This window comes from Staurois parvus, unplaced genomic scaffold, assembly GCF_062004578.1.
Source record: "Staurois parvus isolate SC_StPar_1 unplaced genomic scaffold, SC_StPar_1.0 ptg001506l, whole genome shotgun sequence".
Taxonomy (NCBI): domain Eukaryota; kingdom Metazoa; phylum Chordata; class Amphibia; order Anura; family Ranidae; genus Staurois; species Staurois parvus.
In genome coordinates this window covers 568,231-585,000 of record NW_028319302.1, presented here as the reverse complement: position 1 = coordinate 585,000, position 16,770 = coordinate 568,231, and the positions used below count along the sequence as shown (strand labels likewise).

The window sequence follows — 16,770 nt, the reverse complement described above, 5'->3', positions numbered from 1 at the left end:
CAGTAAATGTGAAAATTGTTTTCTATTTCTGTTTTTTTTACAGTTAAAAAGTAGCCATGAGTATAAAGCAGCAACATGTCTCCAATAATGCATTCCAACATTAATTTTTACTAAAGATAACCATTTGACAATGATTGTATAAAAAGGAATATCATTCAGGTGTGCCTAGTATGTCTGAATACAACATTGATTTTTTTTTTACCTATATTACATTGTGTGATGTGTTCTGTACAGGAAGGCCAATGTGGTGCTGGAGGCCCGGCAGGTGGCTATGAAGATCTTTGAGGATTACACTGTGTCCTGGTACTGGATAATCATGTAAGAGCACTTCTACCCTCTCGGGATACAGACTTGATTACGAAATAGTGTCATTGATTTAGGAGTACCATGTTTAATCATGCTTTGTACCTACCCCTGGATGTAGTGAACATTTAATACTCCACATATAACTTCACCATGCATCCTAATTTTTTATAATCCCCGCTAACTTGTGCTGTAGGAGGCTCCAACCAAATCTGTAATGAGAGAATACGGAGCTATTGCAGTGCTTTACAATTCACTGACCCTAAACAATCATGCAGCAAGAGAGGTCAGAATACCAGATTGGCATACTTGTTTTGAGTCAATAACTCAAAGTATAGAAAATTCAAGTATTATTATCATTACAGGCACTTATATAGCTCTGTCCATTTACGCAGCGCTTTACCAGGGGAGGACTGACCATTTGGAAACTCAGGCTCTGCCTGAGGGCCCGGAGTCAGTAGGGGGCCCCATGAGATGCCCCTGGTACCTTTTTCATAGGCTTTTTTGAGTTTGGGCAAGGACACAGGGGCCCCATGATCCCCTATTGCCCGAGGGCCCCATGAGTTGTCAGTCTGCCCCTGCGCTTTACACATATATATTGTACATTCACATCAGTCCCTAACCCTCAAGGGGTGTACAATCTAAGGTCCCTAACTCACATTCATACATACACATACTAGGGACAATTTCTTAGACAGGAGCCAATTCACCGACCAGCATGTCTTTGGAGTGTGGGAGGAAACCCACGCAGGCACAGGGAGAACATGCAAACTCCAGGCAGGAGGTGCCGTGGCTGGGATTTGAACCAACGACCATAGTACTGCCAGGTGGAAGTGCTGACCATTTAGCCACTGTGCTGCCCTGTATAATTGTAGCATATAGAAAGGGAAAATTCAGCAATGGCAACCTAAAATCTGCATAATGTTCAGGTTTCCTATAAGGCTGAATCAGGCAGATATATAGATGCATAGAAATGGAACTCTGTGTTTATTAATAGATCATTTTTAAATGTGTTTTGTTTTTTCTGTAAGCAGTGTAAGTATCTGAATTGTTTGCAATCTCCTGTACAACAGAGCTCAGGCAGGGAGAGGGGAGAAGCAGCACAAGAAGCTAATTGTCTGTGCTGCAGTGCTCATGTGCAAACAAGAATATACTGATGGAGAAAAGAGCAGAGATAAACTCATCAGTCTTCTGCTACTCCTTTTCACTGTGCAGTCACAGACTGGGGGTTGGACAAGACCTGTATGTGGTGCCTAAAGTGGAACTAAACCCACAACTACTCTCCTCTGCTCCAAATATGAGGTCCCTCGCCAGCACCCACATCTTCCAGGTGCCAGATCTTTGCTACACTTGATTGGTCAGCAGGGGAATGAAGCAGCTCCCTCACATGTTCAGGCGTTCATTCATTTCAGTACCCAAAGTTTGCCAAGAATATTCACTGAGCTTTTCATGTGCAACTCTGCGCACGTTCTAGAGAAGACTGTGAGCAGATGGATAACTTTGTTGTGTTGCAGAAGAGGTATAGTATTGCAGAACATAACATAAAAAACAAGTATGCATCCATTGAAGGTTGGGAAGAGGTCACATGTTCCCCCATGCATAGAAATCCCAAATATATTATTCATGTGCTCAAAAGATGAACAGAGCTGCTGAGGAATGCAGTGCAGGAGGGAGTGAGCGTGGGGATTTAACTATCCAGAGATCCTATGTTTTATACAAATAAATATTTAAAGGAGTACAGCCAAAGCTCATTTGGCTGGACATCTCTTGTGGATCACAGGAGTGCAGTTCGTTTTGCACTCCTGTGACCCATTTTTAGCCAACAGCAGGTTGAAGCCTGCTGTCGGCTGACATCACTCAGCCGGTCTAGAGGCTGGGGAAAGATCCCGACTTGAAAGTCGGGATCCACCCCAGAGTCTGCAGAGGTACCTGACTTAGCCTCTTAGCAAGCCGGTGAGAGCCAGAGCCAGCCGCTTCCGCCCCCTCCACAGCCCAGTGCTCCAGTGAGCTCTGGATGGGGAAAAGCAGAAAGCGGTCACTGACAGTCTTGCTCTCTACTTGGGGCGGCTGTGAAAACTTAGTGATCAGCGGTCATGTGATCGATGAATCTTCATGCTTAAAACCAGCGGGGCGGACAGATGCAGCATCCACCTAGGTAAATATAAATGGGAGGAGGGGGGGGGGGGGGGGGGGAGTCCACAATTTCTTCTCTTTTTAAATAGCCCTCCCTCCTAGATTGTAAGCTCCAAGGAGCAGAGCCCTCCTATCCCTCTTGTATTGAACTGTATATACTTATACTGTTATATTGTAAAGTGCTGAGCAAACTGTTGGCGCGATATAAATCCTGTATAATAATAGCTGAATCCGCTGCAAAGGATTCAAGGAGCATTATGATTTTTTTTTTTTTGTTCTAAAGTGCCAGGACTGCAGATGTTGCTTCCTTTCAGATACCTGTTCTCTGATCGTCTCTCTATAGCATTCTTGATAGAGAGAAAGGGGTGGAGGAGAAAAAGGAACAGATTGGGAGGGGGGTGGAGGAGAAATGGAACAGAGAGGGAAGATGGGTGGAATGGAGGGCAAGACCTGAAACCGATGGGAATGGGGGAGGAGTGGAGTAAGGACAAATGGAGATGAGGGATGATAAAACAGTGAAAGTGGGGAGGAGGAGAAAAGGGAATATAGAGAAAGGAGTGGAGGATAAATGGAACAGAGGAGGAGTGGAAGAGAAATGGAACGGAGGAGGAGAAATGAAAGGGAAGGAGTAGTACTGGAGGAGAATGGAGCAGAAAGGGAAGGGGTAGTACTGGAGGAGGAGAATGGAGCAGAAAGGGAAGGGGTAGTACTGGAGGAGGAGAATGGAGCAGAAAGGGAAGGGGTAGTACTGGAGGAGGAGAATGGAGCAGAAAGGGAAGGGGTAGTACTGGAGGAGGAGAATGGAGCAGAAAGGGAAGGGGTAGTACTGGAGGAGGAGAATGGAGCAGAAAGGGAAGGGGTAGTACTGGAGGAGGAGAATGGAGCAGAAAGGGAAGGGGTAGTACTGGAGGAGGAGAATGGAGCAGAAAGGGAAGGGGTAGTACTGGAGGAGGAGAATGGAGCAGAAAGGGAAGGGGTAGTACTGGAGGAGGAGAATGGAGCAGAAAGGGAAGGGGTAGTACTGGAGGAGGAGAATGGAGCAGAAAGGGAAGGGGTAGTACTGGAGGAGGAGAATGGAGCAGAAAGGGAAGGGGTAGTACTGGAGGAGGATGGAGCAGGAAGGGAAGGGGGCAGTACTGATGGAGAAGGGTAGAGGAGGGGAATCAGAGCAAAAGTGGGAGAGGTGGGGGGGGAGGAGAAATGGAACAAAAAAGAAAGATGAGACGTGAGGGAGGCAAAATGGAAGAGTGGTGAATATACTGATGCTAAAAAAATTAACCAATATTTAATTGACTTTAGAAAAAAGTGAAAAACTATTTTTTTTTTTTTTTAAGTGTTTATTTTTTTTTTCTGTCTTTCTCATAAAATATGTCAAAAACCACATTCCTTTAATGATTTCTTTCCTCTGCAGAGGTCTAATCATTGCCATGTTGATCAGCTTGATATTCGTGGTCTTACTAAGGTTTCTGGCTGGAATTATGGTGTGGGTGATGATTATCCTAGTGATTGCAGTCATGGGATATGGTGAGCATACCCCTTCTCTCTCCATTTATTTTTTTTTTGGCACTTTGTGTATCTTTTGCATTCTGCAGTGCTGTGATTTGTTCTTTTTTTTTTTTTTTTTTCTGTGCTTTTCCTTTCATTCATTTAATTAAAGCATAGTCGAACTTTCAGTTAAAATTGGCTAAACACATTTTAGGTGAATCCAAAAAAATGAAGGAGATTGAACAACCATAAAAAAATGTGCCAGTTACTAAATGCCTACTTAATTAGTGCTTTGTGTGCCAAATTAGTTTGTCACATGGTAGTGTGGCATGTTTGAATGCACTTGCCAAAACCTGGGTAAAAAAGCCTGTTTACTGCCAAAATACAGCAGAAAGACCCTCGCTTTACATTGAGAGGCAGTGGTCTCTCTGCAGAAAATCAATAGGACCCTTCCTGAGTCATATCTACAGCTCTACAATTGGCAGAGAGCATGAACATGGCATTTTTATGGTTTGGAATACATTTCCATTCATTTGTGGGGATAAAAAATATGATACAAAACAGATAAATCTTCAGCAGTACATTTTTTAAATACACAATGCTGAAACACTGTGATGCAAACACTGGCTGTAGATATGAATGGGAACCGTCTGTGTTGTGGATTCCATGTGCCTGGAAGATGTGTTGAACCTTTTGTAAATGTAATGGGACCATTTTATGGAGGATCTGCTAATTTTTGTCCCTTGCAGGAATATTCCACTGCTACATGGAGTATGCTCGGTTGAAGGATACAGCTGGATCGGATGTGAGCTTGAAGGACATTGGGTTTCAGACTGATTTACGGGTCTACTTACACCTGAGGCAGACGTGGCTGGCATTCAGTAAGTCTACAGTCCATGTAATGGAAATAGGTGGGAGGCGACTGAGCTGTCTACCAGTTAAGTATTAGTAGGGGGGAATGGCACCGTGCATGTACAGGTTAGAGTAATATTTAACGGGAGTAGCTGTTTGTGTACAAGTAATGGGGGGGGTGTTACATTGGTGGTAAAAGGGGCTGGCATTGTGTAGGTACCGGTTCTGTTGATGGAAAGTGGGGCTGACATTGTGTGGGAACAGGCTCTGTTGACAGGAGGGGCTGACACTGTGTAGGTACAGGATATATTGATGGAGAAAAACAAAACTGAGGGCGCACCGGCCTTGTGCATTACCTTTTAAAAATATGTTTATTAAATTTAAAAGAAGGTATTCTACTCACAAAAGTACATGAAAATAAGCACATCATATGAGACCGCTCTGTCCAATTCGCACTGCGTTACTGAATGGTGATGAGAATGGTGGACATCCAAAATATCTGACACGTTTTGAGGACTAGTCTCTTCCTCAGAGCCCTAGAAGCTAGTCTTCCAAACGCGTCAGCCATTTTGGATGTCCATTATTCTCATCACCATTCAGAAACGCAGTGCAAATTGAACAGAGCGGTCTCATATGATGTGCTTATTTTCATGTACTTTTGTGAGTAGAATACCTTCTTTTAAATTTAGTAAACATATTTTTAAAAGGTAATGCACAAGGCTGGTGCACCCTCGGTTTTGGTTTTCTCTATTAGTACTTTTGGATTCCCCGGTTCCTTGAGGGCAGAAAGGCATGCATATTCCAAGACATTCGTTATGTGATCCCTATGACTTTAGAGTCCATCCCTAAGCGCAGGAGTATTTGGGTTTTCCACTTTCACAGGATATATTGATGGTAGGAGGGGCTGGCACTGTGTAGGTACAGGATATATTGATGGTAGGAGGGGCTGGCACTGTGTAGGTACAGGATATATTGATGGTAGGAGGGGCTGGCACTGTGTAGGTACAGGTTCTGTTGGTGGCAGGAGGGGGCTGGCACTGTGTGCTAACAGGTTAGATGGGCAGTAGAAGGGGTTGGCATTGTGTAGGTACAGGATATATTGATGGTAGGAGGGGCTGGCACTGTGTAGGTACATGTTCTTTTTGGTGGTAGGAGGGGCTGGTAATGTGGGAAGGGGTTAGATTGATTGGTAGGAAGGGGCTGGCATTGTGGGAAGGGGTTAGATTGATTGGTAGGAGGGGGCTGGCATTGTGTGGGTACAGGTTCTGTTGGTGGTAGGAGGGGTTGGCACTTTGTACATACAGGTTAGATGGGCGGTAGAAAGGGTTGGAACTGTGTGGGTATAGGATAGATTGATGCTTGGAGAGGCTGGCACTGTGGGAAGGGGTTAGATTGATGTTTAGAAGGGGCTGGCAGTGTGTGGGTACAGGTTCTGTTGGTGGTGGGAGGGGCTGGCACTGTGTGGATATAGGTTTGGTTGATGGTGGGAGGGGCTGGCACTGTGCTGGGATGGGTTTGGTTGATGGTAGGCGGGACTGGCACTGTGCTGGTATGGGTTTGGTTGGTGGGAGGGGCTGGCACTGTGCTAATATGGGTTTGGTGGATGGTAGGAGGGACTGGCACTGTGCTGGTATGGGTTTGGTGGATGGTAGGAGGGACTGGCACTGTGCTGGTATGGGTTTGGTTGGTGGTGGGAGGGGCTGGCACTGTGCTGGTAAGGGTTTGGTTGATGGTGGGAGGGACTGGCACTGTGCTGGTATGGGTTTGGTTGGTGGTAGGAGGGACTGGCACTGTGTTGGTATGGGTTTGGTTGATGGTGGGAGGGGCTGGCACTGTGCTGGTATAGGTTTGGTTGATGGTGGGAGGGGCTGGCACTGTGCTGGTATGGGTTTGGTTGATGGTGGGAGGGGCTGGCACTGTGCTGGTATAGGTTTGGTTGATGGTGGGAGAGGCTGGCACTCCTTGGGGATACAGGCTATGTTAGTAAGAGGGGCTGACACACTGGGTACAGGTTATTTTGGTGGTAGAAAATGGCGCTGTGTGGGTGCAGGTAACGTTTTTGATAGGAGGGGTTAGCACTCTGAGGTGGGGTAGAGAGGTATTGCATGCTCTGGAGATATCATGGGATAGTACAAGGTGCGTATAGGTTGCTAGAGACATGAGAAGGATAGGTTTCGTGTGCACAGAAAATGGTAGTGGTTGCACTGGATAGAACTGAGTGACTGGTCCTGCTTCTGTGTGTATGCAGGGACAACTCTAATCCTGCACTTCTCCTTTGTACAGTGATTATTCTATGCATCCTGGAGGTGGTTATTATTCTGATCCTCATCTTTCTCAGGAAAAGGATTATGATTGCCATTGCACTGATTAAAGAAGCCAGCAGGTAAGCAGGGGTGGTTGTTGTGGCCCATTTTACATTCCTCTGGCCAGGAATGGTGCTTTTCCTGATCTATGTGGTGGTGTACATTTTCACGGCTGTGAGACAACTAGAAATGGGCAGTACCCGGCTACCTTCATGTCCGGAGTGGTTTGTGATTAATACACAATATTTTTGCTTATTTTTTTGGAATTTGGTCACTTCTCACATAGGTTAAAACAAAAAAAAAACTTCAGCTTCTTCCCTTGGGTGCGAAATGTAACCAGGGAATGTTTCTTTTTGCCTGTATCAACCAATTCACCCCAACTGTCATTATTTCAGAAGCTTAAGAAGAGTGTTTGCCACTTCTGTGGGAGCAGAAAACTGTTGCTGGTTCATTGTACATTGTGGAGGGATGTGGAAAGTGTCACTGTTTGATAAATCATGACAAGTCGTAATCTAGACCAGTGTTTCTCAACCATTTTTTATTTATTTATTTATTTTTTCCCAGTCACGGCACCCTGGCAAAGTATCTTCAGTCTCAATGCACACAAAATCATGCACATTTTAACACACAGACAAATTTCCTGCTTTTTAGCAGACGCACAGGGTGCTATTAATTCTTAAAGGTACCCCCATGCATTGGTAAACGCAGTGCGTTTATTTTTTTTTGTGTGGCCTGATATCTGATATTCCTGATATGTGCGCACAGATGTGAACGAGGGGCTTGTTCAGATTTTGAGGTTTGGGGAAGGGAAAACCACACGGATGAGCCATTTACTGTCCCTCAACCGCTCCAACTTTAGCTGCATTGGATCACAGCCGGGGTTTTACAGATGCTGTTGGTGCGCAGGAAACATACCTAATGCAAATGTGGGGTATTGCACCAGGTTGTGGCATGATGCAGCTGCATTTAGGGGGTTCAAACAGGCATTCAAGAGGCAACATGTCAACTCTTCACCACCTGTCAAATACCTCTGAAAAGCAATCTGAACATGGCTTGCTTTTAAGAGAATCATCAGTCCTTGCCGCTATTATGAACCAGTGGCGTCACTAGGGTTCGTGTCATACCCCCAATAATTTTGCAATTACCTTCCCCCCCCCCCCTTCCATATAATTACCTCCTCCTCTGTTACAAATAATCTCTTTGTAATACTGCCCACCTCCCCCCCAATAATAATTACCCTGCAACCTCCCATCCTCCATCATAAATATCCTGGACCCCCCCTCCCCAATTATAACTACCCTACATTACAACACTTCATAGTTCTAATTACCCCATAATCTCCCCACCCCCGTTAGAATTACCCCAGAGTATTCCCCCATTACAATTACAAATACCCCCATCATAATGTAATGTGGGCAGTTTGACAACAGGGGAGCAGTATGTCAGGCACGAGTCAATGTGACACGAGAAAGGGGGGTAATGGGGGCAGAATGATAGGAGGGAGGGCAGTGTCACAGGCAGTGGGCAAAGTGACAGTAGGACACCTGAACACACACTATACTATACACTGGGCATTGTGCAGAAGAGTCAGGAGTTTGCTGTTGTAGAGAATATATGTCTGGATACTTGGTGAGAGCGGCCTCAGAGCAGGAGGGGACTCTTACTGTCTGGCACGACAGGAGCAGCATGACTGGAGGCAGGAAACAGGAGCTGGAGTCAGGGGCCGAAGCTGGGAGGTGGAGCTGGGAGGCAGAACTGCTCTGCACAGACTAACTTTCCTCCTTCTGTGCAAAGCATGTCATGGGGTACCATAGGATACCAGCGGTCCTAGCAACCAATGACTGCTAGCCTCCTGCCATATCCTAGATCTGTGGCACATTATGACTGCGCAGGCCCACGCGTGAGGATCGGCCTTCTGGGACTTGGGTGTTCAGGGGTGCCACTTCTACCCCACCATATGTAAAGAAAAACAAGTAGTTTAAAAATCTGAATCCTTATGTTGGCACCGGCCCTGGTGTCACCCCTCTGGTGGATGTCATCCGGGTGCAGTCTGCACCCCCATAGCGATGCCACTTTTATGAACGGCCCTAAAAAAGGTGTTCATATTAAAAGCACCCTGGTTAAGAAAGGCTGATCTAGTTTTGCTTAATGGTCACATAGTAGTTTGGGGCAGTGGACCTTTAGAATCCAAACAGGCAGGCTCATTAGTGCAGAAGAGACATGTAATGTCGCTTCTGCAATAAAATACACCTTCCTTCCTGCTTGCTGTCTTTTTCGGCATGTAAACTTGGCTGTGCATGCGCAGCTCAGATTACTTTGCTTGCACAGTCCCCGTGCTGTGCCAGCCATTGAAGATGACCAAAGACTGTTACTTGGCAGAGGATGCCAGCAAATGACAGTGACTCTTGAGGGAAGGTAAGTTGAGCTCTGCTTTAAAATGTATGTTGTGTCCAGAAATAGTTCCAAAATTTTATCTTGATATGTCTCTTCTCTCTCCACAGAGCGGTTGGCCATGTGATGTGCTCCCTGGTTTTCCCTTTGTTCACCTTCCTGCTGGTGTGTCTCTGTATCGCCTATTGGGCCATCACTGCAGTGTATCCTTCCTAATCCTGCACACTCATTGCACCCCGCTGTTCACCATAACAGGTCATCCAGTCTAAACTCCCATGGGATCCCTTTAGACAACCCAACACTTGGTCTGCAGACACCCTTTAATCACACGTATTATTTAGTATACACATTTCTTTTATAGCAGATCCTGTCTTTGACCCAAATGAAAATGGGGCTGCCTAAGTAAAGTCTGCAACATGTGTAAAGGCCAACTCTGTGCACTATAATACCAAAATAAACCCCAAATATTGTTTTAACACAAGATGCAATGTGTAAACTACAAATACATCCACATGGTACCAGGGGCGGACTGACAACTCATGGAGCCCCCGGGCAATAGGGGATCATGGGGCCCCTGTATCCTTGCCCAAACTCAAAGCCTAAGAAAAAGGTACCAGGGGCATCTCATGGGGCCCCCTACTGACCCCGGGCCCTCGGGCAGTGCCCGAGTTTCCAAATGGTCAGTCCGCTCCTGGTACACAATCCCTGGTCGCCAAGAAATCCCTTCCTCCCCAGAAAGCCCAGAAATGAACCGTTGCTCAGCGTCCAAACTTGATCAAGTCCTCAGGCTTATAGTATCATTAAGTAAGTTCTTATTTCTTGGGTTTCCAGCATGGATCTCTAAGTGGAAACCCACTCTGTGGAAGTGAGCACTTAGAGATCCATGGTAGAAACCCAAGTTAAAGTTTGGACACTGAGCAACGATTCATTAAAGGCCAACTCTACCTGGACATTTTCTAGCTTGGGATGGGCAACATTGGGTTGAGTTACCAGCTCTTGCCTTACATTTTGGAGTCTCCAATAGCGAGATTCCCCAGTGTTAGTTTGTACCTCTGCCTCTTCCACAAGTCCATTGTTGTAACTTTTGCTGTCGCTTGCTGGTCTCCTATAGTCATGGTTTTAAATTCATACTCTCCTGATAGTGACCTTTATAAATTGGGAAGTAGTCGGTACCTGCAGAGATAATGGGACAAGTCATGGAGAGTCTATTTTTTTTAAAGTTTCTAACAGAACTTGAAGGAGGAATAGTAAAGCACAATCACTATACAGCCCCAATAAGCAGGAAGCCTGCATGTGCTAACAGCCTCCATGCCCTTAAACCAGTAAGAATAATTTCCTCAAGCAAATCATTCTCATGAATTGAAAAGGATGCACACAGGCATTCAAGATATGTTTCCTAAATATTTTCCATGTATCCACATTGGCTTATAAGGAGTAATAGCAAAGCGCTTATTGATCACAAAACCCCTTTATTACTAGTCTTTACAGTCTTTTTACAACTTAAAGTAAACCTGTCAATTCCTAAAAGCTTCTAACATAAATAAGGAGGTGCCTGTACATACATGAAAGCATCTTTGCAAGCATCCATGGCGCACAAGACTATCTAATATACAGATTCCAGCTTTTCCTAATAATGTTGAGTTCTGGTCCTCCTCTGCCCTGTATCTGCTTGTCCTGCTTTCATTCACCACTCTACGGGCCATTCTCGGTGATAGGTGACCTCACTAAGGGTGGTCCAGGAGGAAACTGAGCCAGCAATAAAGCAGGAGAGGAGACATTTGTATATTTGTAACATACTCATGATTATTCTGGAAGTCCAAGAAAGTCAATGTACATGTAGTCCTCTCTAGGTGCTCACATTTTAAAACTATAACCTGTTCTAAAGTTTTTGGGTTGTGTTGTTTTTTTTTTTTTGTTTTTTTTTTAGAAAATAGCAAACTTACTTTAAAGTGGTTGTAAACCCTTACATATACCAAGTGAAGTGACTGACCTCAGGTGATACAGAGATGAAACAAATCCTCCTACATAAGTTGTATCTGTCTAGAAGTCCAGAATTATTACAGCTTATCTGAGTGTTCAAGTGATTCTAAAGGCTCTTGTGAAGAAAAAATAACAAACCTGTCTATACTTACCTGCTGTGTGCAGTGGTTGTGAACAGTGCAGCCTGGATCCTCCTCTTCTTGGGTCCCCTGCAGGCTCTCTATGCCCCTCCCTCCTGTCAGGTGACCCCCCCCCCCCCCCCCCCCAGCGAGCAGCTTGCTATGGCGGCACCCGCTGCTCCGTGTGTCCATTCACACACGGAGCTGCAGTTTAGTCCCACCCCCTCTCTTCTCACCGGCTCACTGGCTGTGATTGACAGCAGTGGGAGCCAATGGCTCCTGCTTTTGTCTCAGCCAATGAGGAGAGGGAGTTCTGGGATAGCCAAGACTCCAGTGCACATCGCTGGATCGAGATGGGGCTTAGGTGAGTATTGTGGGGGGCTGAGAGTGATGCTGCACACAGAAGGTTTTTTACCTTCATGCATAGAATGCATGAAGGTAAAAAACCTTGAGCCTTTAGAACCAAAGGGGGCGGAGAGTTGAAGTTACTCTGCAGAGCTCTGTGAGGAGAGATCTGAGAGCTGATTGGAGGGAAGAGACACACACCCCTCCGCACAGGTCACCGAAACAGAGCTGAGGCAGTCAATCTGCTGGAGGTCCCTCTCCGTCACCATTTTTCTCTTGGTGTCAGGAAAACTTGTCAGGAGTGAGTCTTGCTAAAAGCAGAGGAAAGAAGCAGCAGACAGAAATGACAATTGGTGCTCTTAATTGAGACAAGTACACACTATAGAGAGATGTATGCTTTATTCATATTTTGTGAGGTTTACAATCCCTTTAAGGCTCATGACACCACTTCACATTACCCTGTATTGACCTGAAATGACTTCTGGCAGATTAAACCCAGATCTCAGATTCTTGACCTTTTCATCCTTAACACACCCACACAGCTTCCTCTCCACATCCAATGAGGCAATATACAAGATCTTTAATGAGACTCAGTGTGACTATGCCGGCAAAACGTGTGACCCAGAGGTAAGCCCATCCCTATATCAACATTCTATTAATGACCCTTCCTGCGGTTCCTCTGCCATTGAGATCAGATGCTGGGCACTGCCATCTGTGAATGACATTGGCTAGGGATTGGTCCTGAGCATAACTGAGGGAGCTCAGCTACCTACCCTCCTTTTATCTCTCCCTCTCTGATGAAGCAGCTAGACTGGTGATATTGGGTGGATTTTAAAATATGTAATAAAAAAATTTGAACATCAATTACTGAACTTTGAGAGTGTGAAAATATCTAAGAAATTTGCCATTCAGGGAAAGAAACCCTAATATTTAAAGTGTTAGTACACCTAAAAATGATATTTCATTTATAGGCGGCACTTGGTGAGTCAGGTCCCGGCTTGCTATGTCTTGGATACTCAACAGCAAAATCTTCCTGCAGCATTTTGCACCAAAGGAGAAGTTATTGATAACAGCCAATATAATTCTCTCTGTACAGAGGCATAGAGATTGGAGGATGCTACAACTAAAGTTGCTTGTACATGGGAGAATATTTTCCCCGATCTGGCTGTCAGTGGCTGGATCAGGGAAAAATGTCTATAGGTAACCTCTGACCATCGCCAACAACTCCCCTCTGTGAGGTGGCAAGTTGGCTGGAGTGGACATTGCCCAACTGATTGATATTGCATTCCACAAGAGGCCAGCACTGGGGATGGCACTAGAGTGCTCCCCCCTGCCCTCTTTAAGAACATGCACTTAGGTTTGTGCAATGCTTGTTTGCCAGAGATGATCCTGGATCAATTAAGCTGATATTAATTATTTATTTCAGGTACTTCTATAGCGCCGTCCATTTACGCAGTACTTTACATATATATTGTACATTCACATCAGTCCCTAACCCTCAAGGGGCGTACAATCTAAGGTCCCTAACTTACATTCATACATACACATACTAGGGACAATTTAGACAGGAGCCAATTCACCTACCAGCATGTCTTTGGAGTGTGTATAATTTACTTAAAAAGATTCTGGGGAATATTTATCAATTCCGTCACACAACAGAGCAATGCTAAACTGCAGTAAAAAGACACATTTGCTATAATAGTCCAACTTTTATTAATATATTTTTGTAATATATGTGTCCTTATAATGCTTGCTCAAATGTCCTGTTTTTCTTGTATAAAAGCAAGTTTATTCAAAGCCATCGGATTCAACATAAATGTTGATCCAATGGACGAGGATCTCTGGTGTGCAGATGTCAGTTAAGGTCTGAGCTTCATCTGTTTTAGCCAGAAGAGTATCTGGCTAGAAGCCTCAGATGGAGATGTGGGAGATAAATCATGCTACTTTGTACTTCCTTTTGATGATAATTTTCTGTTTGTTTTGCCTTGAGTAATATCCTTGATAAGTCAGAAGATGATAAAGAATTTCCTTTTTTAGGAAAAATCCTTATTAAACAAGTTGTGTGACATATTTTAGAACTTTGTTCTTAAAGGTCTAGGTCAGCGTCACAAATAAGTGGAGCTTTCAGGAAAAGGAAATAGATTTATATACATTCCAATAACAACATATGACTTAAAGTGGAGCTGCAGTGACAATCTAAAAAAATAATTTGGCAGCTAAAAAAACTGTAGCTGATGACTGACTTTTTTTTTTTTTTCCTTTCTTTTAAGACACTCCTCTGTCCCTCGATCCAGCGGTGTGTTAACACTAGCTGGGTTCACCTGTTGTCCTCTTTCCCACCAGTGCCAACACTAGGGCACTACTCCTTATCCTCCTGACCACCAACCCTGAAGCAATGTTTTTTCTCACTGATGCGGGGCTTGGGACATTGGCAACCCCCACTGGCCACAATTCAGCCCCCTTAAAGTCAGACAGATCGTAAACTGGCCCTTTGTTTGAAAGGTTTGGAGACCCCTGTACTGGCATCCTAAGTGTGGGCATGCCCAGCTGTGACAGCATGCGGCTTCACAGCCAGGTGCCCACTGCACGTGCGCGAGTAACGCTGCATGTTGTGAATGGTCCTGTAGTCTACTGGGACCTGTCACGTGTCCGAGAAGGCTACGTGGAGGGAGGGGGGGGGGAGGACAACTTCCGCTTCCAATCACCTAGGCCAGTGGTCGGCAAGCCGCGGCTCGCGAGCCACATGCGGCTCTTTACCCACTCTAATGCGGCTCTTCTGTGTGCCGGGCGCCTGCTCCCCTCCCTCCTCTCGGTCGGCCGCTCCCCTGCCTCCTCTCGGTTGGCAGCCCCAAAAGTCCGCGCGGACCTTTTAATCCGGCCCGCGGATGTGGCTGTCAGGATGTGTGTAGGCGGGGCAGCGTGCCGAACGTGAGGGGAGGGGAGCTAGGCTCCTCTCACAGTCCGCCCTGAAGACCCGAACGGCGCGGGAAGACAGCGAGAGGAACGCAAAAGGTAAGTGAATTGACACGGGGGACTTGGCTTACTAGAAGGGGGGGGGGATAGTACTGTGGGGGATGAAATACTATATGAGGGATGAATTACTTTATGAGGGATGAATTACTATATGGGGGGATGAAATACTATATGAGGGATGAAATACTATATGAGGGATGAATTACTATATGGGGGATGAATTACTATATGGGGGATGAAATACTATATGAGGGATGAATTACTATATGGGGGATGAATTACTATATGGGGGATGAATTACTATATGAGGGATGAAATACTATATGGGGGGATGAAATACTATATGAGGGATGAAATACTATATGAGGGATGAAATACTATATGAGGGATGAATTACTATATGAGGGATGAAATACTATATGAGGGATGAAATACTATATGAGGGATGAAATACTATATGGGGGATGAATTACTATATGAGGGATGAAATACTATATGAGGGATGAAATACTATATGAGGGATGAAATACTATATGGGGGGATGAAATACTATATGGGGGGATGAAATACTATATGAGGGATGAATTACTATATGAGGGATGAAATACTATATGGGGGGATGAAATACTATATGGGGGGATGAAATACTATATGAGGGATGAAATACTATATGAGGGATGAATTACTATATGAGGGATGAAATACTATATGAGGGATGAAATACTATACGGGGGATGAAATACTATACGAGGGATGAAATACTATACGGGGGATGAATTGCTATGGGGGATGAATTACTATATGGGGGATGAATTACTATGGGGGATGAATTACTATGGGGGATGAATTACTATATGGGGGATGAATTACTATGGGGGATGAATTACTATATGGAGGATGAATTACTATATGGGGGATGAATTACTATGGGGGATGAATTACTATGGGGGATGAATTACGATGGGGGATGAATTACTATATGGGGGATGAATTACTATGGGGGATGAATTACACTATGGGGGATGAATTACTATATGGGGGATGAATTACTATGGGGGATGAATTACTATATGGGAGATGTATTTTCAGTTTTAAAAATGTGGCTCTCAAAATAAATTTCAATCATGGTTTTGGCGAGATTTGGCTCAGTTGAAAAAAAAGGTTGCCCACCACTGACCTAGGCAATTGCAGCAGAAGTAGGAGTGGGTACCTGTCAAAATCGGGTACCCGTTCTCCAAAGGTGCCAATCCTACCAGGCCTTAAAGCGGAACTTCCCCTTTTGAGTGAAGCTCCACTTTAAGCCTATGAATCTGACATTTGGGGTGTGTGTGTGTTTTCTGATGGCGGGGAAGTCTCCCCAGTCTCCAGAATGCGAAAACTGAGTGAGAAGGATTCCCCCATCCACATCAAGTGTTTTGAACAAAAAAAAAAAAATCATCTATGCAATGCCTTTTGCTTTTACTTTCTAGTACCCTGGGTCCTTTTCTTGAACCTGTCTTGGAGGCTGGAAGGAAATCTAACTCAATACATTTTTCTCAATACTGCTGCAATTGATTACATTTACCACAAATGTTAAAAGAGATTTATTTGCACAGGATTTACAATGCTACTTGAGTATTTTATGGTGTAGTTTGGAAAACTTTGCTTATTTGCAAGAGCAATCTTTGTGTGACTCTTTCTCTCCCATGCCTCCCCTTCCTTCCCTAGTAACATCTCACTGCCAATCTTATAAGATAGGCAGTGCCCTATTAGATGAGTGGACTTTGCTACCAAGTGTAACTTGTTTTAATGGTGGCATATATGAGCATTAGCACAAAGTAGTGTTGTTTAGACTCCACAATGGTATCTTGGTGGATGTCTGTTTTAATTTAAAAAGAACTGATACT

At 44.7% G+C, this 16,770-nt stretch overlaps 1 protein-coding gene across 3 annotated transcripts in view; it reads left to right on the top strand.

Moving 5' to 3' along the window:
* Positions 1-16,770, top strand: part of SLC44A2 (solute carrier family 44 member 2 (CTL2 blood group)) — a 125,107-nt gene that overhangs the window by 88,930 nt on the left and 19,407 nt on the right. For all 3 annotated transcript variants that reach the window (XM_089662634.1, XM_089662636.1, XM_089662635.1), the window contains exons 9-14: positions 235-318; positions 3,848-3,960; positions 4,671-4,802; positions 7,057-7,156; positions 9,578-9,670; positions 12,454-12,538. In XM_089662634.1, coding sequence (XP_089518760.1) covers positions 235-318; positions 3,848-3,960; positions 4,671-4,802; positions 7,057-7,156; positions 9,578-9,670; positions 12,454-12,538 — 607 coding nt within the window. The remainder of the gene's footprint in view (positions 1-234; positions 319-3,847; positions 3,961-4,670; positions 4,803-7,056; positions 7,157-9,577; positions 9,671-12,453; positions 12,539-16,770) is intronic.